We start from the raw sequence: 27,647 nt of genomic DNA, 5'->3' as shown, positions 1-27,647 counted from the left end.
ATTAACTATACCGAGTACACGTTCTCGATAAAGACCTCGGTAAAGACCCTATACCGAGAATATGTTCTCGGTATAGGGTCATCGGTACACATACTAGAATGAAAAAAACCGCGTAAAGGAGGCGGGTGTGTAAAAGATCTATACCGAGAACTTGTATTCGGTACTATGTTCTCGGTATAGGACGTTTTTTTGTAGTGCAAGCCGTCAGTACTAACAAATAATAATGATCAAATGAAGTATGCAATTGACAATATGAGCACACTTAACCAAGTAAAGTTGTGTAGAGATAGGGAAAACGAAGTTAGGAAGATAAACCTGCCCAAGCACTCAAAAGGGTAGAAGCGGCGGAGGTATCCATCACCACCACCGCCATCGCCACCACCACCCCAGATGCAAATCTTTTTCAGCTCAATATCTTGTTTCACGGAATGTTTCTGTCTTCTCTTATTCAGCTCAATAAAAATAAAAATAACAACTCAAAGAAAAAAGAGATAATTTTAGAGATAGATTAAAACACATGCAAAATGAACCCTATAAAAAAGAGAAGAGTCTTCTTTGGAAGTGTTCAAGCTTGTAATCTTCTTGAGTAATACAGTAAAGAATTCATGCATTTGTTTTCTCTACTATTTCGTTTCACCTTTCAGTCAACTCGTCCTTACATTCTTAAGAAAAACAAAATTCAAAATATTAGATTATAGTTCACGAATTTCTAGCTTTAACATCTTCTAACTAAAAAAAACGAAATATAGTTGCTTTTACATTTTGTCTTATTATGATCATATATAATAATCTATTTTTTTTAGTTATACATTTTCGTCTTATTATGATCATATGTTTGTTGGTGTGTACATATGTGAGAATTGAAGATAAATTTGGAAAATTGATAATATAATACATAAAGCTGAGCTAACTTATTATTAGTTCCTGTCTACTTTCATGGTCGTGATTTCTATTATGCCCTAGCCATTTAGTAGTCTTGCTCACTGTCGGCCTCTCTAATTCATTCATTCATTCATATGTTTAGGGTTTGTTTTTTCAATATGAGCACTTTGATTTTCTTTGTTAATATGAGGCTGATTGGTTGAGCTTTTGAAAATCACTTTTGGGCTTTTGAAATTCTAAAAGTATTTTTGCAGCTAGCTAGTTGTGTTTCTAATATGATTTAACAAAAGTGAAAGCTAAGCCAACAAGCCCTGTGAACGATGAAATACTAAAGACAAGGACCAAGAACAATTTATCAAACAACTGCTCTAATTGAAGCTGATGAATATGTTTTTCTTTTTATTCATGGCAAAGAGCTTAGGATCATAGAAGAAAATCCTCTGATTATAAACTGGGTTACCTCTGTTTTGCCATTTCTCTTTATCTGGCCATGTTTATGAATTTGGATTTATGTGCATGATAAGTTATTTAGGATTTAACCCCTACTCTATATATGATGTAATACAATCCAATAGTAATTGGAATCATCCCAAGTTCCTCTCCATGTACCCACGTTCTGGATTAAGTAGAGATGGCAAAATAAACCCGGCGGATCGGGGCGGGCCGGAGCCCGACCCGATGGGGCGCTCATGATCCGAATATAATCGAGTCAATAATGGGGCAGGTCAAGATCAGACCCGACCCACTAGAATTGATGCGGGCCGGATCACAACTCGACCTGGTTGTTGTTCTTTTTTTTTTGTAATCATCTTTAAAAAAAAATTAATTACTACCACTATTTAGAGAAAATTGATGTTTTACTTTGAAGTATATTAATTTTTTTTATTTTAGTATGCAAGACCCGTATCAAATGCCTTAACAGGGCGGGTCGGGTCGGGGCATAAGCTTAGCGAGGTGGGACCGACCCACTCCATTTACTTAAGCTAAATATAAAACTATATAAATAAATATTTCAATTATATATATATATATATTTATATATATGTTCCTAAATAGATTTCAAGGAAAGACACTGATACCATAATAGATTTCAAAGAAAGAAAGAATTGAATTGAAAGAATGTGTTGTATTAATTAGGCTGATTAAAGAAGGACCAGCTCGAGTTAGTTACAACAGAGTTAATCAGTAGATTTAACAACTTAACAAATTAATACAGCCACTACTAACTAACACATCAACGACTCCTTAACATCATCAGTCAATGAACTTATTTTTATTGAGTTGTATTAATGGGACTACAAAACTATATGTGTGTAAACTCAGTTATAATTATAAGATATTTACGTTTTAGAAGTTAGTTGGGACAAGATGAGGATGAATAAGTACTATAATAAGGCCGGAATTGAAATCAGGGTCAGAACACATATGACATGAATAAAAATAGTTATTTGATCTAGTTTTGTAATTTCCTTTTCTAATTAATGTGTAAAAATAATATTACACAAGACAATACTAAACAAAAATAAAGGTCAATTTGCACTAATTTTGAAAATGTGGCCATGTATATTCTACCATTCGAAAATGGGAAAAAAAAAATTCAAATTTCTCTCTTAAAAAGCTAAAAATATGAAAATGATAAACAAAGGCACAGTTCAGGCGTATGACGCACACTCATCGGCCACAAAAGAGGAGTGATTCGGCCTCAGAAGAAGACGAAGCCTGAGTGAAACCCCTAACAGACGACTGATACGACGCCGTAAAATCACCAGACCCTTCTCTATGCGCGAAGGTCAACCCCGCAGCCGTCAGCCTCAGCGTCGACAAGTCCGGCAAAGGCACATGTCTCTCCAAAAAAGACACCACTTGCTTCATGCTCGGTCTGACCTCCGGTTCCGAATGCGAACACAGTAACCCCAGTTTCAATACCAACTCCACTTCCTCCCCTAATACACTAGAATCTGATTCTATAAGATTCGAATCCATGGCCTCGATAATCCTACCTCTGCTCCAACAAGAGAAAACCCAGTCCACCAAAATCAGCTCCTCCATCTTCGTTCCTCTCCGCTCAATGGGTCGACGTCCGCATGCCACTTCGAGCAAGACAGCTCCGAATGCGAAGACGTCGGAACTTGTTGTGGCCTTTCCGGTTCGGGCATGCTCAGGGGCGAGGTAGCCGATTGTGCCAGCGATTTGGGTTGTTTGTGGATCGCTTTCGTGGTCGTACAGTCTAGCTAAACCAAAGTCTCCTAACCGTCCGTTTAACTCGCCATCAAGTAGGACGTTACTGGCCTTCACGTCACGGTGGATGACGACTTGTTCCCATTGATGGTGGAGGTAGCATAGACCAGAGGCAACTCCCTTTATGACCCTAAATCTTTGGTTCCAATTTAGTGTTGTTTTTGGTTTGTCGTATAGGTATTTTTCTAGGCTGCCATTGGGCATGTACTCGTAGACTAAAAGAAGCTCACCTTTCCGGCGACAATAGCCCAAAAGGGGTACAATATTCCGGTGCCGGAGCCGGCCGAGACTGGCGATTTCAGCAACAAATTCTCTCATACCCTGTTTTGATTCGTGAGCGACTCTTTTCACAGCAATCTCTGTTTTAGAGGGTAATACTCCTTTATACACTATACCAAATCCTCCCCTACCCAATAAATCTTTGTCCTTGAAACCCTCTGTCGCCATATACAAATCTTTGTATTTATACCTATGGGGTCCATATTCGAGTTCCCAATCTTCAATTAGCTCTGCAAATTTTCTCTTTCTTCTGATGAAATAAACTAAACTAAAGATCACTAGAGCTACCAAGCTCGAACAAATCACAGGTAACCCAATTGCCAAAAGCTTTGATATTGGTTCAGGTCCAACCCGAGGAAGCTGTGGGAGTTTGGAGAAGTCGAGCTCTTGAGCTACCCCATTAATCTTAAAGCTCCAACCCAGAACATAATGACTACTAACTACAGTGCCTGTTGCGGAAGAAAAACCTATATACATGGTGTCATTTATGATCGATGAAAGATCTTTGGTCAAAGACAAAAGCGGTTTCTGGGGTTTAACAGCTTCGGCCGGAGCTAAAGTCACGTTCATCTGCTTCTTAACAGCGTCATATTCGACCCATACTTTCATCGGTTTACCACTCATAAGAGATAAGTTCGTAAACCCGCCCCTTTTTTCGTCGAAATAGCTCGCCGATTCAGCTGTAACCGATCTTATATCATTAATGTCAACCCCCACGTGGTTTTTGTCGATGTCTCCGATCTCGCTGTCGTAGACCGTATCGAACTCGACGGCGACAACTTTGTTGGCGGCCTTGTCTTTACTGGCGAACTCGTTAGTAAAGCCAAGATAGTGGCCCCACCGAGCTCCGGGAAGACCTTTTGTCGGAGCGGTCACAAAAGCCATGCCGTGGCCGCCCAGGTCCGCCATCATCGATCTGATGGCAAAGGCGAACGTGGTGGAGAAGGAAGAAATTGTGCCGTTTGGGGTGGCCTTGAAGGTGACTGGATTGGGAAAGAAAGCATGACCCGTTTTGTGTTCCGTGTTGTTTGTGAGCCTGAGGAGGCCATTGGATGTTATTTCAGCAAAGCCGTCGAGGTCCAGGTCACTTGAATTGAATCCATTATTGAATACGAAACTGAGATTACCATGATCATCTTGAGATGAAGCTGGTACTACTGTTATGGTTATGGATAGTAAGAGAAGCAATATCGGAACCTTAGAAAACATGGCTATTATATTCATTCAGTTTTGCCTTGCGATTCTATATATAGATAATTGATGTGTCTTAAAATAACAAATAAAGATAAGTCTATTAGCTTTAAAAATCAACAGTCAGAGATGAACATAACAAATAAAGACATGACTTAGTCCAAATACGTTTATCTATAGAACCAGTAAGATAAGTTGAAAGGCATGAGCCTCTATTCTAGAACACTAAGAACCACCACTTACAATATTCAACAAAAAAAAGACACTAGACACAGTCAGACTGACACTGCCACCAACTTGACACTTAGAAACCAAAGCAATGACAATACCTAAATCACACCGGCATCGCAAACAAGAGTGTTGCTATTTGGCACTTTATGGTGTCCAACACTACATAGAGGTGAAACTCTATAGTTGATTACCAATAGCGATACACTACCTCTTCTTTATGGTGTTGGGTACGAGTGGCAATTCTCGCCCAAATAACCCCTCAACATCTTTATTCACACCACCAACACTCTCAAAGGAATTACCCTTGTTGTTGCAACTCTTGAAAATTCTATCAATGCATTCCAAGCAAGAACAACCAAATAATCAATGCGCGAGGTTGCACCCCAAACAAAACAGAATTTCAATCTCCCCAAATCCACAACAGAGTCACAACGAATAACTAAAATATAGGCTAATCACAACTCTGAAATATGAAAATAAGTAAATCCGTCATCGACCCCTACTTCCAAGATTTCAACACTTTTTTTAATTAATAAATATTCTATTAATATTTTTTATTTCAGAAGCATTTTATTAATAATTTAAATAGTCCAGATTAGTGTAACAAACATTCTCTTTGGCAGATTGGAGACTGAATAGGAATGTTTTAATTTTGGGTATGCATGAAATATTTAAATTCCACCAACTTTTGATAAGCCATAATTAGGGGGCTCTTTTGTAGTTTTGGGTGACTTGTCTTTTATTTGTTTTTTTTTTGGGGGAGCTAGTTCTCATTTCCATGCTATTGACACTCCCAAATTCTTCATAGCACCCAACATCATTGGGTGTTTCTCTGTTGAGTACTTCGAGATCTATAAAAAAAAAACTCTAAAATGTGATTTTATTTTACAGGCTAATTTAAAAAAAAAAAATTATATATCAAGATAGTATCTATATAATTGGAATTAACACATACCATCATTAATTATTAATGCATATCTTCAGTCTCATAAAATTACAAAGAACATCTCGAGAGCCAGTTGGAATGTCTAGGATGATTCAATAGATTACTTCGGTCAATATTCAAAGTCATTAAAAAGGTTTTTCTTTTAAAATTATTCTTGACTTTGTGACAAGTCTTGTATATTTGTCTTCTTGTCAGTATGTATTTTGCTTAAAAAATTATTTACATTTTTGTGACGTAATAATAGTATATTTATGTGTTTTTCAATCATAACAAAGTATTATATCAAGTAGTGTAGTTTCATCGTAATTAATTTTAATACAACAATAATATTATTCTATATTTATTTAAAATTATTCATATATATTTTTAGGTTGTGGTTGACACACTTTTTTTAAGAATAGATTTCTATAATATTTAGGAATAGAAGCTCTTTTTATGGGTGTTTGAGTTTAAAATGCAAAACCGCCTACATTCTAGAATCCACTCTAGAACCTCTCCCAACACCATCCGACAAGGACACTCCCGAGGAGGTGGAGAAAAGAAGGAAGAGGAGGAGGACAATCTCCTTTGTAGGGGTCATATCCTCAACGCCCTATCCGATAGGCTCTATGACCTCTACACCGAGACCAAATCGGCCAAGGAAATATGGGATGCACTTGAGAAAAAGTTCAAGGCGGAAGAGGAAGGTACCAAAAAGTTTTTGATATCTCAATACTTCGATTTCAATTTTTTTGGTGATGAACTTATTCTTCCTCAAATTCATGAATTGCAAATAATTGTTAACAAACTGAAAGTTTTAAAGATTGAGCTTCCCGAGGCCTTTCAAGTTGGTGCTATCACTACAACAAATTCTACTTTCAATGACTCCCTACAATGTCTTACACCATTGGTGTAAGACATTAAAAATTAGAAGGGATTTTAAATGGCTAATGGTGTAAGACATTGAAAGTGCATATTAATGGTTACAATTGGAAGACATTAAAAATAGTGGAAGACGTTGGAAATAGGCTGGTAGTGATTTATGGGTACATCCAACGTCTCCCACTGGGAGACGTGCCACGTGTCCCACGTCTCCCAATGGGAGACGTTGGATGTGCATGGGAGCACATCCAACGTCTCCCATTGGGAGACGTGGGACACGTGGCACGTCTCCCAGTGGGAGACGTTGGATGTCTCCACTTATAAATCACTACCAGCCTTCTTCTTCCTCACACGAACCCGAGAGCAAACTAGAGAGAAGAATTGGGCGATTTGGGGCTGCGTTTTTAGGGTTCTAAGGTAAGTTTTTTTTTTATTTTCTTGATTTTTAGTTAATTATTTTGCAAATAAATTATAGGTTTTGCATTAGGATGAGTAATATACATGATTTTGTGTTAGTTTTACATTTTTATGCATTTTTTTATATACATTGTATGTTTTTGTGGTTTTTCAATGGAAGTTTTTAGGGATTTATGATTTTTTAGTTTTTTTTTTAATTTAACCTATCACATTGTATATATTTCATTAGAGTATATATGTTCATGATTTTTTTAAATTTTTATCAATTTTTATTTCGAAATTTAGATATATTTTTGTATATTTGAATTTTTTTTTAAAATTGTAACTATTTTGTTATATATATAGTTATGTTAAAATAAATTTATTAAATAATTTATAAAATAGAAATATATTAAAATTTTTATGTTTTTGTTTATTATTAAGTTTTTAGGTTATGAAATTTTATATTGATTTTTTGTTGAAGTTATAATTAGCGGCACATTGGGATTTTTTTTATTTGTTTACCAATATCATTTACTATTATTAGATATTTAGTGATATTTGTTTAGTAATGTTTAACATATTAATTAATTTAATTTCATAGGTTGTGATTTTTGTGGTGAGATTTTAGAGAGTATTTTGCATCAAAATTCCAATATCAATCACACATTTGAGGTAATTAAGTTTCTAAAATTACAATAATACGTTATATATTGCTAGATATTTAGTGATGTTTTATTTATTATTTATTAATTTAATTCTATTGGTTTGTGGATTTAATAGCGAATTTGATTACTAAGTGAAGTAACTTTGCTAGCTTTTGGATTAAAGATTGCAAGAGGTACATATATATTCTCTTACTTCTACTTTTAATATTATTAAACAAATGTTAGAGGAGTTTGAATATCTTAAATATTCATCCATAGTGAAATAGGTTATGAGATTAAAATTGTGTGCTGCGGTGATAACGGAAGGTTGAGAACTTGTGTGTATTAGTGAAGTAGGTTCTGATAAATTTTACTGTGTGCTACGGAGCTATAAGGAATAAACTTATTGTGTGTTGTTTGAATTGTTTGTTTTGCTATTCACATGCAGATGGTTAGGTCACTATTATAGGGGAAATGCTGCCCGATTTTATCTAGGATAATAAACAATTAGTTTTATATAGACATTTTATAAGGAAGAAACTTATTGTATGTTGTTTGAATTGTTTGTTTTGATATTCACATGCAGATGGTTAGGTCACTATTATAGGGGAAATGCTGCCCGATTTTATCTAGGATAATAAAAAATTAGTTTTATATAGACATACAACTTTATCACGTGCTTATTTAGTGTTGTTTCTTTTCTTTTCCATAGACATAGAAGAATATATGGATAAACAGTGGATGTCAGCAAATAGGTTATCTGCGGAATTTAGGAACGGGGTTGATTTGTTCTTAAGGTTTTGTTCGGAAAATGTGAAAGACCCAAATTTTACTTATTGTCCATGTCTTAAGTGTGGAAATGTTAAAAAGATGGATCTTAAAAAGATTAAAGAACACTTATATTTCAATGGGATCGACAAGAGTTACAGAATTTGGTATTACCATGGGGAGATAGCTCCGATTGCTCCAACTCTGCCAAGTAGACCAAAAGGAGTGAGGAGGAATATAGTGGAGGAGAACTGGGATCCATTAGATGAAATGATTGACGACGCACATTATGGATCAGGAGTAGACCCAAATAAGTTTGAGACACTCCTTAATGATGCCGAGAAACCAATTTACCCTGGTTGTACAAGATTTACAAAATTATCTGCGCTTCTTAGGTTGTACAGACATTATGCTCATTAGGCATGCAGTACGAAAAAATTCATGCATGTCCTAATGATTGCATATTGTATCGAAATAGTTTTGCAGACGCAAAATCGTGTCCTACTTGTGGTGAGTCACGATGGCAAATGAAAAGAAATGGTGACGATGTCAAGGAAGGAGTACCTGCCAAAGTTTTGTGGTACCTTCCGCCAATTCCTCGTTTCATCCGATTGTTTAGAAATGCCGAACATGCTAAAAGTTTGTCGTGGCATGCTAATGAAAGAATAAAGGATGGTAAATTAAGACATCCAGCTGACACCCTTGCTTGGAAGAGAGTTGATTTGAAGTGGCCTTCTTTTGGAAATGAATCTCGTAATATTCGTCTAGGTCTTTCGACTGATGGGTTTAATCCACACGCATCCCTTAGCAGTAAGTATAGTTGTTGGCCTGTTATGCTTGTTATTTACAATCTACCCCCATGGTTGTGTATGAAGAGAAAGTTTACGATTTTGACCTTGTTGATATCAGGACCTAAACAACCTGGTAATGATATTGACGTCTATCTAGCTCCTCTTATAGATGACTTGAAAACTTTGTGGGATGAAGGGGTTAAGGTTTATGATGCATATAGGCAGGAAGAATTTAATCTTAGAGCGGTCTTATTGTGGACAATTAATGACTTTCCTGCTTATGGAAATTTATCTGGGTTTAGTGTGAAAGGATATAAAGCTTGCCCCGTTTGTCAAGAAAAAACATGTTCTGAATACTTGAAACACTCTCGGAAAATATGTTATATGGGACATAGGAAGTTCTTGCCTAATACGCATAAACTTCGGACTTGGAAGAAGGCATTCAATGGTAAACAAGAGTTTGAAGAGGCTCCTGAGCCATTGAATGGGATCCAAGTACTTGAGAAGATGTCTAAAATTGTGTTCAAGTTAGGGAAGCCCAAAGTTCGTACACCTACAAAGATGAAACGTAGTCGCAAGGCCAAGGTTGTGGAAGAGCCAAAAGGGTGTTATAAAAAGAAATCTGTTTTCTTTGAACTTGAATATTGGCCTTTCTTACTTATACGTCATAATTTAGATGTTATGCACATAGAGAAAAATGTATGTGATAGTTTGATTGGCACTTTGTTGAATATTCCTGGGAAAACTAAGGATGGAATTAAGGCTAGACAAGACTTGGTTGCAATGGGTATAAGGGATGAATTGACTCCAAAACCAGATAAGAGACGAACATATTTACCTCCTGCAGCTTACACTCTTACTAAAGAGGAAAGAATGGAAATTTGCAGATGTTTGTTTAATATAAAAGTTCCAGACGGATATTCCTCAAATATAAGGTCATTGGTAGACATGAAAAGTTGTATTCTGACTGGCATGAAATCTCATGATTGTCATATTCTAATGCAACATTTGCTACCAGTGCCATTCGATCTGTGTTGCCTAGGAGAGTTCGAGATGTAATCACAAGGTTATGCTTGTTTTTCAAGTCACTGTGTTGTAAGGTGATTGATCCGCTAAAGTTACCTAAGTTAAGAGATGAAATTGTTGAGGTATTGTGTGAGTTGGAGAAATATTTCCCGCCGGCATTTTTTGATATAATGATCCATTTGACAGTTCACTTGGTTAGAGAACTAAGATATTGTGGCCCAGTTTATTTAAGATGGATGTATCCATTTGAGCGATATATGAAGATTCTTAAGGGGTATGTTAGGAATAGAAGTCGGTCGGAAGGATGCATCGTCGAATGTTATATTGCAGAAGAGGCAGTTGAATTTTGTTCTGAATACATGACTGGTGTACAGAAAATTGGGTTAAATGATGTTGAAAATGTTGAGATTCAGAGTCGTCGTGGTAGCGTTGTATGCACAGTAAGTCGAGATCTTCTAGATGAAGCGCATCGTCTTGTGTTGCAGAATATAAATGAAATTCAACCTTATATCGAGTGAGTTATACTCATATAATACATTAAGTTTAAGTTGTGTAACTTCGTATATTCAATTGTTTAACAACATATTTATAATTGAAGGGAACATTTTAATTGGATAAAGACCAAATTTCCATCCAAGTCAAGGAACTCAAAATGGTTACAAGACGAACATTATCGAACTTTTAGTAGTTGGATAGAACAAAAGGTAAATTGTGTTGATTATTGAAAGTTGTCATTAATTAGTACTTAATTACAAGGTGACATTTTTTGTTGTTTTTGGTATGTTGATTTGATAGGTTGTGTCAGAATTACAAAACACATCAAATAAGGTTTCAGACATTGTTAAGTGGATTTCTCGAGGACCTTCAGTTAATGTCATCAAGTTTTCATCATACATGATTAACGGTACTCTATTTAACACTAGGGAGCGCGATAACAACAGAAACACACAAAACAGTGGTGTTAGCCTTGTTGCTAAAACCGTGCAAGTCTCTAGTGCAAAAGATAAAAATCCAGTTGAATGTGATATGACTTTTTATGGAGTAGTTAATGAAATTTGGGAGTTAGATTATATCACAACTCGAGTACCTGTTTTCTTTTGTGATTGGGTGAAAAGTGACAGCGGCATAATATATGAAGATTTTGGTTTCACATTAGTTAATCTAAATCGAATTGGGCACAAATCTGATCGATTTATATTAGCTTCACAAGCGAAACAAGTATTTTATGTGAATGATCCTTCAGACAACCAATGGTCAATTGTTCTTCCAACGCAAACAAGAGAATGGAACATTAAAGATGGTGATTTACATGATATACCTCTCGGAGAAGAACTTGTCACATTCACCGCAATAGAAGATAATGACGAAGTTGATGATGATTGTATTTGTTTCCGTGAAAATGGTGAAGGATTGTGGGTTGATGATAATGGGTCTTGAGGTACCATTTAATAGGTTTCATATGTTTATGATATGTGAAATTCTTAGTTGTTATCACAATGTGTTTCATCTTTTGATTATGAGTGTCCAAAATTGTTATAATAATGATATTTATGTTTCACAGATGGAGGCTGATCCTTTTGGTGGTAGTTCTGATGAGGGAGAGCAACGCCCTAATTCTCAGTCAGTGGAGCAAGAAAATAAATCTGTGAGAGGACGTACATGGATGTCTAGAAACACCAAAAAAAGGAGTGAAGGACATCTTACTCCTGTTGAATACAATGAGTATGGTCAACTAGTGGGTGGATCTAGAAGTAATGTTTCATCACAGCTTGGATCAGTTGTTCGAGCAACTGTGTCCATCAACATTAACAGTTGGAAAGATGTTAGTGTGGTGGATAAAAATAAAATATGGGACACAATGAAGGTATATTTTTATTAATTATATTTCATTTAATGTTTTTAAAATATATATTATTTTGATAATATGCTTCTTATTACTTTCAAACTTGCAGAAAACTTATGATTTGGACCCCAAACAAAAGCAACAGATGTTGAAGGATGCGGGAAAGTACTTCCGAAATTGGAAGACTAATCTTACTAGGGTACACGTTTACGACGCTTTGAAAAAATACCCAAATGAGTTCCCGCCAGCTTTGCCATTTGGATTTGAGAATGTCATAACTCCGGATGAATGGTTAGCGTTTGTGAACTCAAGATTAACTCCCGAGTGGCAAAGAAAGAGAGAGGAGATGCAAAATTATCGAGCAATGAATAAATACAATCACAACCTCTCTAGAGGAGGCTATGTGCGTATTGAAGAGATGTTAATGGAACAAAGTGGGAAAAGTCTGACTGAACTTGATAGGGCAGATTTATGGAGCATGGGTCGTCGGAATGCAAAAGGAGAGCTAATTGGAGAGGCCTCTGAGATTCAAAAAAATATTGTAAGTGCTCATATTTAATAATGTTGATATGTCAAATTATTAGCTTATATATATAACTTTCTGTGAATATTGTTTCACAGGATCATTACCAGCAACTCCAAGCTGAGGGTAAATGGGCACCTGATGGCCCTGATGATGTGCTGACGAGGGCGTTGGGCACTCCTGAGCCTCGAGGACGTGTTAGGGCTGGAGGACACGGTGTGTCCCGCTCAGTATATTGGAATACTCCAACACCTACCTCAACGAAAAATAAATCAAAAGCCTCTTCTTCGAATGACGACATTAGAAAGGAATTTGAAGAAAGATTTCGAAAACAAGAAGAAGAGCATCGTCAACAAGCACAACGCCTAGAAGAGCGCCTTCAACAACAAGATGAGCTCTTGAGAAAATTATTGGCCCAACAGAGCGGGTCAGGATCTAACGTTGGAGTCCCACCAGCGCCATCATCATACTATGTGCCCGACCCACCAGTGCCACCAGCGCAGGCGTCCTACTATACTCCGGACCCAGTAGTGCCTCAAGCAGAACACCACATTGTTGCACTACAACCGCCTTTGCAAGAGGTAATTAAACTTTCTTGAATATTCTGAAACCAAATAAATTTCTTTACTGCTTCAACATGATTATTTGTATATAATATGTTTCTTATGCAGGGCCGAGCATGCCAATTAGCAATTGGTTCGGTTTCAAACATTGTTGCATCAGGTACACTCATTGAAAGAGAGGCAGGCAACAACTTCCAAGTTATGATTACGAGTGTTCTTAAGCCAACATGTCCTCTCCCTTTTGCATATCCTGATTTGGACATGTACATAGTTGCTCAGGCCATTGGGACGCCAATAGCGTGGCCTAAGGATTTTGTCATTATATCTGAAGATGTAACTCATGAGGTGATGCCATGTTTTTACATAATTATCTTTACAATTCTATATTTGTTTGTAATTTTTTTAATTGTTGATATAATTGTATACAGACTCCCTCTACAAGTAGGACCAGATCACAACGACCAAGAGCTCCATCAACACAACAACCTCGAGAAAGAAGACGACAACAAACTCCTCCAACACAATTGGCCCAAACTCCATTGGAACGATTACAGAATATCGTATCTCATTGGGATGATGGCGAGTGTGTCAATCTAGGCATAGAGTCTGAAGTTTTTGATCAGGATATGTCTCACTGTTATATATTTAAGGATGACATACTTCAGTTTGCTCGAAAGGAGAAGATTGGACAAGCAGTACTCGTCAGCTACATGAGGTATATATCTGACAAATAAGTTTGTTCATTTAATTTTCTAATTTGATTTATTCATTCATATAACAATTTTTCATATTTTTGTATTAGGTTCATTTACAGATATGTGGTACAACAAGGTCGCCAAAATAAGTTTTTATTTGTCAATCCTAATATCGTCGCCACTCAAGGGAGTTCATTCGACGATCGTGTTCAGAATCTGTTCAGACGTTGCAATGACGTAAAATCAAAAGAACAAGTTATGCTTGTCCCTTGGAACCATGGGTAAGTTTAAAAAGTTGTCATTTTTCCGACCCATATCAATAATTTCATTGTTTAACATTTGAGCTATAATTTTTTTGTTTTTCTTATACAGTGAACATTGGATGTTGCTTATTTTGGCACCATATGCATATCATGTTTATTGTTGTGATCCGGTGAATTCAGAGCTAAATAACCGTGAGGAGATTGTATCAGTGATCGTCAGCGCTTTCAATCTTTTTTTCTCTATGAATCTTCCTGATGTCGAGATCCCTGATACTCTACGCATTAAGCAACCTCAGGTAAGTAACTTTAGCAGAAATTTTTGAACATTTATAATAATTAAGTAGAATAATATGTATGCATTTTTTAAAAAGTTTCAATTTAATAATAAATTACTCATATTTTTAAATAATTAGTGTCCACACCAACCGGACAATGTGGCATGTGGATACTACTTAATGAGGATGTTGAAGGATTTGATTGAGCATGCGAGTCCTGGGCATTACTTGAGAACGGTATTATTAATTAAAATTTACAAATTATTTTTGAAACTATAAATGTAATAAAATAATTAATTAATATATTTTACTTTATATTTCTTGCAGCTAACAAGCACATCATATACAGAGGCACAAATTGATGAGTTGCGACAAGAATGGGCGACATATATGTTGCCGATAATCCAAAGTTACCGACCTCGTTGATAGGTTTTTTTTTTTTAATTTTTTAACTCTTTCTTCATACACAATGCAATATTTGTTCATTTTGAATATTTCTAACAAATATTGTATTTCTTGTATATATCTAACAAATATATTTTTTTCTTCCAATTTAATTGATTATTAAATTAATTTAAATTTAGACTAAAATAATTTAAATTTAAATTAATATTATTTCAATTTAATTAATTATTAAATTAATTTAATAATATTAAATTAATAATATTAAATATTAAATTAATTTAATAATATTAAATTAATAATATTAAATATTAAATTAATTTATAATTAATATTAATTTAATAATTAATTATTTATTAAATTAATTTAATAATATTAAATTAATTAATATTAATTATTCAATTTAAATTAATAATATTAATTATAAATTTATTTAATTTATTTTTTTTAAATGTGGGAGACTTTCAATGTCTCCCATTAGGAGAGGTGGGAGACTTTCAATGTCTCCCAATGGGAGAGGTGGGAGATTTCCCACGTCTCCCAATGGGAGAGGTGGAAAGTCAACATTTGACTTTCCACCTCTCTCATTGGGAGACGTGGGAAATCACTCACCTCTCCCAATGGGAGACGTGGGATGTCTCCTATGGACTTCCCACGTCTCCCATTGGGAGAGGTGAGTGACTTCCCACGTCTCCCAATGGGAGAGGTGGAAAGTCAACATTTGACTTTCCACCTCTCCCAGTGGGAGACGTGGGAAGTGAGGCACGTCTCCCAACGGGAGACGTGGGATATATACCTACAATGACCCCAGCAACAACGTCTCACTAAGTGGGAGACATTGTAGACTTCCAATGTCTCCCCATTAAAGTCATAAAACATCTATTTTGTTGTAGTGTATAGTGGCTAAATTACCACCAACTTGGAAGAGCTATAGGAAAAGAATCCTTCATAAAAATGAAGATTATTCTTTGGAGGAAATCCAAAAGCATATTCGAATCGAAGAGGAATCAATATGTAGAGATAAACTTGTGGAGGGGTCTAATGGAGAGACTTCCAAAGAAAATGCGGTGTCACAACCAAAACATCCCAAAACACAAAGGGAAAAAGGGTAACGAGAAACCTTTGGGTCCAAAAACCAACCCAAACAAGTTTAAGGGCGAGAAAGGTCCTTGCTTTGTGTGTGGGAAAAATGGTCACTATGCTAGAGAGTGTAGGCATAGAAAAGACCAACAAGGACCTAAGGTGAACGCAACTCAAGAGGAAAACATAGTTGCTACCCTTAGTGAGGTGAATGCGGTCCAAGGAAAGGTGAAAGGGTGGTGGTATGATACATGTGCCATCGTCCATGTCACTTATGACAAATCATTGTTCAAGACCTTTGAAGAGTCAAAGGGCAACCATGAGATTCAAATGGGCAATGAGGGCAAATCCAAGGTACTTGGCAAATGTACGATTGAAGTCTTTTTCACCTCCGGCAAAAAAGTTACATTAGTGAATGTACTTTATGTTCCCGAAATGAGTAGAAACTTGGTAAGTGGTGATTTGCTTGGCAAGCCCGGCATTAAAGCCGTTTTTGAGTCCGGTAAACTTATACTTACCAAATCAAATGTATTTTTGGGAAAGGGGTACTCTTGTGAGGGCATGGTTAAATTGTGCACCAATGATGTAACTTTCAATGTTATCAATAAAAATGCTAATTCTGCCTATATTTTTTAGTATGATTCTTTATTTTTGTGGCACCTTAGACTATCGCATATAGGTTTTTCAACCATGAAAAGAGTAGTAAAATGTGGTATGATTGCATGCAATATTAAAAACTATGGTAAATGTGAAACATGTGTTAAGGCGAAAATGATTAAGAAACCATTTCCTAGTGTAGAAAGATCATCTAATTGACTAGATTTAATCCATAGTTATCTTTGTGAATTAAATGGTGTTTTAACTAGAGGTGGTAAAATGTATTTTCTTACTTTTATAGATGATTTTAGTAGATATACCTATGTGTTTCTTTTCAAGCATAAAGATGAAACTTTTGATGCTTTTAAATTGTATAAATTAGAAGTTGAAAATCAACTAAATAAAAAGATTAAGGTGCTAAGAAGTGATAGAGGAGGAGAGTACTTCTCTAATGAATTCAATACATTTTGTGAAGAAAATGGTATAATTTATGAGCACTACAAGAAAATATGCTTTTAATAACACCAAAAATGTGTAATCAAAACATACCATAACACTTTTTGATGTGTTAAGACCGACTACGTTATCGTAGGTCAGGGTACTTTACATAACACTTTATCATTGTTATACAGATGTGTTATTATACTGTCAACGATAACACACTTTCTGTGTTATTTTAATAAATAGATAATTGTTTAATTATATTATTTATAGTCGATTATATAACACATTTCAATACTTATAAATTTGTGTTATACTACACTTTAGTATAACACATTTTTTGTGTTATACTATACTTTAGTATAACACATTATTTGTGTTATATAATGAAGTTTGCATAACAAAATTCTTTACATATAAAGTGTTATTGTAATAGATATTATACCACAATTTTTGTATTATTTTAATATTTAGATAAGTTTAAATTATCATTATATATTCATTTATATAACACTAATTTATTCTATTATATTTTAATTTTTTTTATATAATTAAAATTAACTTTCTAATATATACTAGTATCATCAAATGAACTTGATTTTCAAATAACAAAAAGTAAACACATTCAACATTGTATTAACAATCCACAAATTAGTTTAAAACATTCAACATTGTATTAACAATCCACAAAATAGTTTAAAACACTCAACACTGTTTTCAACAACAAAATGTTCTTTAAGTATTCAAGTAGTCTTAAATATTCAACATGTTGAAAAGTTACTACTTTCAGCACAAAATATTCTATAGCTGCCCAACACAAAACCTTCAAAATTAAGTATCATTTTCTCCTCCAATTGATGGGGAAAGAGACATTTTTCTCCTGCAATAGCAGATAAAAGGTAAGGTATATGCATAAAAAAATTAAATAATATGAATCAAATAATAAAACCGTATACAATATAAGACCTAAGCAAGCAATACCAGGTGAACATACTTCAAAATTCAAAATACTGCTATCACACAGTGAATAGATACATATTATACAGTAAACAAACATTTACATTTTCAGGTTAAAGGGGCCTTAATTTCACCCTAAAGACATCTCTGGTTCAGGTGCTTAATTACTGAGACAGCATGTTAAAAGTTTGGGAGATTTGAGTTACAAAAGCATTTAGAATGATACTATTATTTCTAGGGTAGATCCATCGAATCTCATATCTCTTTTAAAGGAGAGGTGTAATAGAATATGGAGCTCAAACAGGTACTAAACTCTAGACCTTAAGTTATTTGGGCACTAACAAGTAATTACAAAACAGTGATACATATTCGCAAAGGATGTTATTGTTAGGAGTGTGTCCTAAAAGCATGTAAAGACATTTGTTTTTTCTGTGAATAAATAAATACGATGGTTTATTATTATTGTCATATTTAGATTGTTAAATTATTGTTTGAATAATTTTGTAAATATCAGAAAAATTCCATATTCATTATTAAGGATGTGATCTTGTATTAGTACGAGAGAATTAAGATCACATGAATGAATAAAAATAGTCAACAACGACAAATTAAAGTTATGGAATTCTTTAATTGGAGTTGTAAGTACGGTTTACTGAGTATCATAATGATACAAATAATCTAGATTCGGATTATTGATGTGGAAAGACATCTCGGTAAATGTGCTTTATATAATATGATTATATATGACATGGACCGATATGAATTAAAGTCTTTATCCGAAAACCATTTAACAATAAAGACTTGTAATTCATATCATAACTCATAATCATTTATAGATCAACCTAAATCCTGAGTGTTCATGAACTCCTGTTTATGTTTATTAAATCTTTTGATTCATTCGTTAAGGTCTCTTCAAAGAATGAGGCTAATGACTTTTGTTTTGGAGATTTAATATCATGGATGGCTGGGAACATGTATCAACAATACAGAATCTAATCTTTCCTAATGGATCGTATATTAGTTCCCTTAAGGGTTAATTCTGGAACTGAATGATTTTGAGCTCAAATCTATAATTAGATTATAGATTAATTATTCACTAGTGAATTAATGGTACTTAAGGAATAAGAAGTAAATTAGAAAGGTTAAATGGTAATTCTCCCATTCTAATTTATGAACTAATTAATTAGAGGGTTGAACTATTATAAGATGGTTATATCAATGGACGACTTAAGAAAAATATTTCTGTAAAAGTATATCTATAACATAAAGAGTGCAATTCTGAATTTATAGTGGAGTAATATCAGAATTAATAAATTAACTATTATAATTAAAGAGTTTAATTATTTAGTTTCAATTTATTGTAGCTTAATGTTATAAGTCCATGGTCCCCGAAATGGCTCAAACTATCACTGTCAAAGGCAAATACACAAAAATGGGCAAAAAGGACTTATGTGATAGGTAAAATATTTTTCTATGTATCAAACATAATTATTGTTTAATTATGTGTAATTAATTAATTATTTGATTTATCAAAAATATAATTAATTTTGAATTAATTTATTTTTAGGATTTTTGGTATTTAAATAATAATAAAAATTGGGAAAAATCACATGCCTGCACAGGCATGTGGTACACATGTGGCACAGTGCACAGGCACTGTGCTACACGCATAAGAGATGGACTTAGTCTCTTGATTCCACAATTTTAGTTATTTAAATATTAAATAAATAATGAGATATTTTAATATGATTAAAATATTATTATTTAAACAAAAATATGATAACTAATCAGTTATTTTGAATTTGTTTAAAATAACAAATATTTTAATATATTGGATATTATTAAATATTGGATATCAGTTTTCACAGAACGTAACTTTTCAGGAATAGAAAAATATCTAGGAATCTCTCTCAGAGAAAGAGAACAGTGACAAAAACTAAAGTCATTGTTCTTCACAAAACCTAGGTCCAAAACTTTATCAGATCTCATGTGTCGAGAACATCTGATAAATAGTTATTGCCTATTATTTGTATAGCGAGCCCACACTTGTTCTTTGTGTGACTGAGAACATTTTGGAAGATCTTGGTGTGAGATCTCAAGGATTCAGCCATACGAAAAGATAGTAGCTAGGAAGGACCTGAGGTAATTTTTCTATTCTTGTCATTTATTCAATATGTATATGCATGTGAAGAAGTAGATCTAGAAATCTTATGGGATTAATCTAACAATATGATTTTTGTTCCGCTGCGGATAATCTCTGATTTGATCAATAAAAACCAACAGTTATTTCAAAAAGATGGATTTGGCACAGTTATTTTGTGTTAAAAATCAGTCTTTTTGACCCTATATAGGATAGACCAGACCCTAGCTCCTTAAAATTTGTTCTAATCAAGTTTACAGATCTATAAGTGATGATCTCCAATGAAGAACATCTCATTTAGTCAAAGACATGCCTAAGATACAAGCTAGATACTAAAAATCAAACGCAAAATAAGACAAAAAATCTTTCAGATCAAACCACTATATTCACACAAACATATAGAAAAACATAAACAAAATAAAAGAGAGAATTGGTAACTAACAGCTAGCTGGGCATAACTGTGATTAAATTAGCTTTTAGCCAACTAGTACAAGCCATCCCTTAGGTGCCTAAACTCACAACCAGTTAATTCTATCAATCTCACAGTGTCTATACATGCAATTTATGCCATGAAATACTCCCAAACAGACGAGACAACAACAAGCTAATAACAATATATATACCAAATGTGTCATTAAATAGAAATTCTTTTTTCTTCAAAGTAATTAAATTATAGCCCCTGCCAACTGTCTCAATTCATTTAGCATCAAATGCAACTTCAATAGGCCCAATACCAATTTTAATAACAGTACTTACCAATTTAAAATCAAATCCCAAATCCAAATGATAATTTAGATTCTTTGAGAATTATCATCAAAATATAATTTATCAGTCACTTTTTCTGTACAGAATGAAATTTCATTTACTGAGATTGTCAAGCAAGAACACAAAATCAAAAAGAAAAGATATATATAAAAGCCATCCATAAGAGTGCCAAGAAGTAATGTCTCAAGAAGTAATGTTTCAAATGGAAAACACTCATATATGTTAAAAGAATAAACAAATCCTATACTATTGTCTATGACAATTGCATGTTACATTTGTGGGGCATGGGATGAAAAGTTTTATAAATACACATATACAAACTATAAAAAATTGAATTAAATGCAGCCAATATATGCTGAAAAATACAAACCACTACCATGTTAAACACAAGGTAGAATGTACCAAGTTTTAGTCAAAAGCAAGAAATGTAAAATATGGCAAGAATTATGTGACTTGGCAATAACAACATAATGACTGGCCAAAAATAGCTATTATATATGCTTCAAGTACAACCCATCAATACTTGCTCAAACTAAAAGCTCAATGGCTATAGAATGTTTTGTTAAGAAGTCTATTTACACTTATAGATGTTATGATAGTGTTGACCAAGACTTAAAAAGTTCCAACAAAATGAGGCAATGAAAAGAACTAAATCTAAAAGCTTGTCTCCATATGCTACTGTATATTTACAAGCATTTTCCCTAGATCCAAATAAAGTTAAACAATCCAGTGTAGCTAAGAATAAAAAAAAATCCAACTAAGATGCATAAACAATTAAAGCTCAGTAATAAAAGCAAAATTTCCCACTTAAAATAGTTTTCTTGCAAACAAAACTCAATATATAGAATAGAAAACAATAACAAACCATATTTCAAAATAAACAAAAAAAAGTACTATTATTTGCCTCATATAGAATGGTAGTTGTAACACCCTAGTTACCCCAGAACAGTTATGGTGAGCGGTGAACCAGAAATTTGACCCGCTACCCGAGTCATTTGGTTAAAAACGTGCTCTAAGTGTTATTAACAGGCTAAGGTGGAAAACCAATAAAAAAGAAATGATATATTTTATTAAGTATATAACTGCTCATGAGCTCATCAAAATATTTATAAGTTATTTACAACTCAAAACGGTCACTACTGTTTCAAATTTACAAACCCCCCGACCTAAGCAGCAAAAATAGGGAAAACCCCCTAGTTCCTCTGAGAACTCCTTGGCCGTGGTGGTCAAGCGGCCGCATATGTACACATCACCACCTAAGCTCTCCACTCAAGGCTGGGTGAGCTTTTCTTTCCCTTTACCTACACCTCATAGCACCCATGAGCCAAGGCCCAGCAAGAAAACACAATATAGCATGATATAATATCAACAATGATCATAATAATCATTCAGGACTATCAGTCCAAAACAGATAAGTGACAGTCGCAAAAGTCACTAAATTGAGTATAGCTCCCTTTAGCCTGGTGACGATAGGGTCACCGGGGCTTAACGGATAAGTGAACCTTTCACTAGCTTAAATAGGATAGGTACATGATGACTAGTCACCAACATAACCTTCCTCATGACCATAGAGTCATAACCCTGGAACATCGTTGCTTAGCCATGTGACAAACGGTCACCTGGGCCTTAGGCCCTAGCTCTGAGTAACTAGTCTTAGACTAGCCAAGCGCTTATAAGTTTCATCGACCTTAGGGTCAGTCCAGCATTAATGCCTTAGAGCCATTCAATGCTGATATCGATTAGATCTAATCTTCATTCGGTCCTGCGTTCAGGACGCTTATGCCGTTTCTGACTCTTAGGTCAGTGTCCATGACTAGTCAGTACCATATACAAGTAAACAACATTCACTAGCATTTAATATGCAATCCATGTCCACTTTTATCAATCAACATGCCTCAATAACAATCACACATGTCATATATACACAGGGTGCAGTTTTCTTACCTCAGATTCGAGCTAGAATGAATAAAAGAACGACCCTTGAGAACGATAAACTTTTAGTCCTTTAGCGGTCACCTAGTCATAACCAAATACGGGACATCATCAATAAAAATGATCAACATAGGTTCCCAAACCAATATCTAGCCTCCAGGACATCAATCCAAACTAATCCAAGTAGTAGGAATAATCCCGAGGCCTAAAACTATGTTCCCGGGGTCAAAACACACAAACAGGCTCAAACCTGCCCAAGGGCTGCGGCTGTAACGACCCAAATTGGCTATTAAGGCTTAAGGGCCTTGATTGGTGTGCTGGGAGGGCATAACTGGGATTAGAATGAATGTTATTGATTTAAATGCGTAAATGTATGATTAATAGTGTGTTTATGATAATTAGTGATATTATATGATGATATGATATATATGTGAGAACCACATTATGATGTGGATAATTCTGCAGCCGGCGACTCGAGGCGATCCTAGGGCTAGATAGCAGGAAAAGTCACAACGGGGCATTATAATTGACTTTGGACAAGTCAGGGGTATTTTAGGTATCGGGTAGTGATTTAGACTATCGGGTGATAAAAATAAATAATTGGAGATATATCTGAGGTTAGGATGTCTAGGCGGGATTATTGGGGGATTTTACCGTTTTGGCCTCGGGGACATTTCCGGCACCCCGAGCTTTGGGATTAGTCTAGTAATCTAAGGGTATACTTGGAAGACTTAGGAAAATACTAGATAGAAAGGTGTAAACCGACCCTATCTCTATTTCTCTTCTTTCTCTCTCTTAGCAAGGGAAAACTACTGAAACTTGAGAGGGAATTGCTGGATTTAAGCTGTGTCTTGGGGAGTTGAAGGGAATAATCTGGAGGGTTAGCTCAGGAACTGATCAAGGTCTGAGATAGAGCTAAGGTAAGTTCTGATTTTTCATTTCTAAGGTTAGGAATTTAAAGAAAATGGCTGAGTTTTAAATATCTGTGGTTTTGGAATTTTAGGTGGGATTGAGGCTTGAAACTTTGAAGATAGGCAAGGGACTCTTGGAGAATCGATTCTACAGCTGAGGTAAGGTTTAATTTACAGTTTGATGGTTGAATTTGAGAGTTTTCATGGCTGGTTTTGAGTTCTATGAGTTGAAATTTCAGAAGTTGGAATTGGGGTTTTGGTGAGTCTTAGGCTGGATTTTTGGTTGGATTGTGTTGTCTAAATCATTCTAATGTTGTTATTATTAATTGGTTTTGAGTTTGGGGCTTTGGGATGGTTTAAGGTGAGGTTTAGAGTTTGAAAATGGTGGTTTTTTTTGGGTTTGAAGGGTCGGGCCGCGGTCCTTCGAAGATGTTGCATGCTGAAGAAGAAGGGCGGGCCGCGGCATGACCCAAGCAATGCCGCGGCCCTTACCTATTTTTGAGCCTTTGGAGGTTCTGCGACAATAGCCCAAAAGGGGTACAATATTCCGGTGCCGGAGCCGGCCGAGACTGGCGATTTCAGCAACAAATTCTCTCATACCCTGTTTTGATTCGTGAGCGACTCTTTTCACAGCAATCTCTGTTTTAGAGGGTAATACTCCTTTATACACTATACCAAATCCTCCCCTACCCAATAAATCTTTGTCCTTGAAACCCTCTGTCGCCATATACAAATCTTTGTATTTATACCTATGGGGTCCATATTCGAGTTCCCAATCTTCAATTAGCTCTGCAAATTTTCTCTTTCTTCTGATGAAATAAACTAAACTAAAGATCACTAGAGCTACCAAGCTCGAACAAATCACAGGTAACCCAATTGCCAAAAGCTTTGATATTGGTTCAGGTCCAACCCGAGGAAGCTGTGGGAGTTTGGAGAAGTCGAGCTCTTGAGCTACCCCATTAATCTTAAAGCTCCAACCCAGAACATAATGACTACTAACTACAGTGCCTGTTGCGGAAGAAAAACCTATATACATGGTGTCATTTATGATCGATGAAAGATCTTTGGTCAAAGACAAAAGCGGTTTCTGGGGTTTAACAGCTTCGGCCGGAGCTAAAGTCACGTTCATCTGCTTCTTAACAGCGTCATATTCGACCCATACTTTCATCGGTTTACCACTCATAAGAGATAAGTTCGTAAACCCGCCCCTTTTTTCGTCGAAATAGCTCGCCGATTCAGCTGTAACCGATCTTATATCATTAATGTCAACCCCCACGTGGTTTTTGTCGATGTCTCCGATCTCGCTGTCGTAGACCGTATCGAACTCGACGGCGACAACTTTGTTGGCGGCCTTGTCTTTACTGGCGAACTCGTTAGTAAAGCCAAGATAGTGGCCCCACCGAGCTCCGGGAAGACCTTTTGTCGGAGCGGTCACAAAAGCCATGCCGTGGCCGCCCAGGTCCGCCATCATCGATCTGATGGCAAAGGCGAACGTGGTGGAGAAGGAAGAAATTGTGCCGTTTGGGGTGGCCTTGAAGGTGACTGGATTGGGAAAGAAAGCATGACCCGTTTTGTGTTCCGTGTTGTTTGTGAGCCTGAGGAGGCCATTGGATGTTATTTCAGCAAAGCCGTCGAGGTCCAGGTCACTTGAATTGAATCCATTATTGAATACGAAACTGAGATTACCATGATCATCTTGAGATGAAGCTGGTACTACTGTTATGGTTATGGATAGTAAGAGAAGCAATATCGGAACCTTAGAAAACATGGCTATTATATTCATTCAGTTTTGCCTTGCGATTCTATATATAGATAATTGATGTGTCTTAAAATAACAAATAAAGATAAGTCTATTAGCTTTAAAAATCAACAGTCAGAGATGAACATAACAAATAAAGACATGACTTAGTCCAAATACGTTTATCTATAGAACCAGTAAGATAAGTTGAAAGGCATGAGCCTCTATTCTAGAACACTAAGAACCACCACTTACAATATTCAACAAAAAAAAGACACTAGACACAGTCAGACTGACACTGCCACCAACTTGACACTTAGAAACCAAAGCAATGACAATACCTAAATCACACCGGCATCGCAAACAAGAGTGTTGCTATTTGGCACTTTATGGTGTCCAACACTACATAGAGGTGAAACTCTATAGTTGATTACCAATAGCGATACACTACCTCTTCTTTATGGTGTTGGGTACGAGTGGCAATTCTCGCCCAAATAACCCCTCAACATCTTTATTCACACCACCAACACTCTCAAAGGAATTACCCTTGTTGTTGCAACTCTTGAAAATTCTATCAATGCATTCCAAGCAAGAACAACCAAATAATCAATGCGCGAGGTTGCACCCCAAACAAAACAGAATTTCAATCTCCCCAAATCCACAACAGAGTCACAACGAATAACTAAAATATAGGCTAATCACAACTCTGAAATATGAAAATAAGTAAATCCGTCATCGACCCCTACTTCCAAGATTTCAACACTTTTTTTAATTAATAAATATTCTATTAATATTTTTTATTTCAGAAGCATTTTATTAATAATTTAAATAGTCCAGATTAGTGTAACAAACATTCTCTTTGGCAGATTGGAGACTGAATAGGAATGTTTTAATTTTGGGTATGCATGAAATATTTAAATTCCACCAACTTTTGATAAGCCATAATTAGGGGGCTCTTTTGTAGTTTTGGGTGACTTGTCTTTTATTTGTTTTTTTTTTGGGGGAGCTAGTTCTCATTTCCATGCTATTGACACTCCCAAATTCTTCATAGCACCCAACATCATTGGGTGTTTCTCTGTTGAGTACTTCGAGATCTATAAAAAAAAAACTCTAAAATGTGATTTTATTTTACAGGCTAATTTAAAAAAAAAAATTATATATCAAGATAGTATCTATATAATTGGAATTAACACATACCATCATTAATTATTAATGCATATCTTCAGTCTCATAAAATTACAAAGAACATCTCGAGAGCCAGTTGGAATGTCTAGGATGATTCAATAGATTACTTCGGTCAATATTCAAAGTCATTAAAAAGGTTTTTCTTTTAAAATTATTCTTGACTTTGTGACAAGTCTTGTATATTTGTCTTCTTGTCAGTATGTATTTTGCATAAAAAATTATTTACATTTTTGTGACGTAATAATAGTATATTTATGTGTTTTTCAATCATAACAAAGTATTATATCAAGTAGTGTAGTTTCATCGTAATTAATTTTAATACAACAATAATATTATTCTATATTTATTTAAAATTATTCATATATATTTTTAGGTTGTGGTTGACACACTTTTTTTAAGAATAGATTTCTATAATATTTAGGAATAGAAGCTCTTTTTATGGGTGTTTGAGTTTAAAATGCAAAACCGCCTACATTCTAGAATCCACTCTAGAACCTCTCCCAACACCATCCGACAAGGACACTCCCGAGGAGGTGGAGAAAAGAAGGAAGAGGAGGAGGACAATCTCCTTTGTAGGGGTCATATCCTCAACGCCCTATCCGATAGGCTCTATGACCTCTACACCGAGACCAAATCGGCCAAGGAAATATGGGATGCACTTGAGAAAAAGTTCAAGGCGGAAGAGGAAGGTACCAAAAAGTTTTTGATATCTCAATACTTCGATTTCAATTTTTTTGGTGATGAACTTATTCTTCCTCAAATTCATGAATTGCAAATAATTGTTAACAAACTGAAAGTTTTAAAGATTGAGCTTCCCGAGGCCTTTCAAGTTGGTGCTATCACTACAACAAATTCTACTTTCAATGACTCCCTACAATGTCTTACACCATTGGTGTAAGACATTAAAAATTAGAAGGGATTTTAAATGGCTAATGGTGTAAGACATTGAAAGTGCATATTAATGGTTACAATTGGAAGACATTAAAAATAGTGGAAGACGTTGGAAATAGGCTGGTAGTGATTTATGGGTACATCCAACGTCTCCCACTGGGAGACGTGCCACGTGTCCCACGTCTCCCAT

The 27,647-nt window shown here is 35.2% G+C and overlaps 2 protein-coding genes across 2 annotated transcripts; both read right to left on the bottom strand.

The window, feature by feature from the left end:
- Positions 1-2,326: 2,326 nt before the first annotated feature.
- On the bottom strand, positions 2,327-4,657 carry LOC133801381 (L-type lectin-domain containing receptor kinase IV.1-like). The gene has a single exon (XM_062239569.1). The coding sequence runs from the start codon at positions 4,621-4,623 to the stop codon at positions 2,554-2,556; it is 2,070 nt and encodes a 689-aa protein (XP_062095553.1). The 5' UTR covers positions 4,624-4,657; the 3' UTR covers positions 2,327-2,553.
- A 16,169-nt stretch (positions 4,658-20,826) lies between these two features.
- LOC133800389 (L-type lectin-domain containing receptor kinase IV.1-like) lies at positions 20,827-25,460 on the bottom strand. The gene is made up of 2 exons (XM_062238346.1): positions 24,136-25,460; positions 20,827-20,900 (listed from the first exon to the last, which is right to left on the bottom strand). The coding sequence occupies exons 1-2, from the start codon at positions 25,424-25,426 to the stop codon at positions 20,827-20,829; spliced, it is 1,365 nt and encodes a 454-aa protein (XP_062094330.1). The 5' UTR covers positions 25,427-25,460.
- Between the last annotated feature and the right edge of the window lie 2,187 nt (positions 25,461-27,647).

Source organism: Humulus lupulus, chromosome 9 (genome assembly GCF_963169125.1).
Source record: "Humulus lupulus chromosome 9, drHumLupu1.1, whole genome shotgun sequence".
Classification (NCBI taxonomy): domain Eukaryota; kingdom Viridiplantae; phylum Streptophyta; class Magnoliopsida; order Rosales; family Cannabaceae; genus Humulus; species Humulus lupulus.
Note: the sequence above shows the minus strand (reverse complement) of the source record. Positions and strands in the feature narration are given on the sequence as shown.

Excerpts from the sequence above, each read along its gene's own strand:
- LOC133801381 (XM_062239569.1), bottom strand. The coding sequence starts at position 4,623 with ATGAATATAATAGCCATGTTTTCTAAGGTTCCGATATTGCTTCTCTTA.
- LOC133800389 (XM_062238346.1), bottom strand. The coding sequence starts at position 25,426 with ATGAATATAATAGCCATGTTTTCTAAGGTTCCGATATTGCTTCTCTTA. Across the intron at positions 20,901-24,135 it reads CTCCAAAGGCTCAAAAATAG|TAAATGAAATTTCATTCTGT; the intron begins GTAAGGGCCGCG and ends TGACAATCTCAG.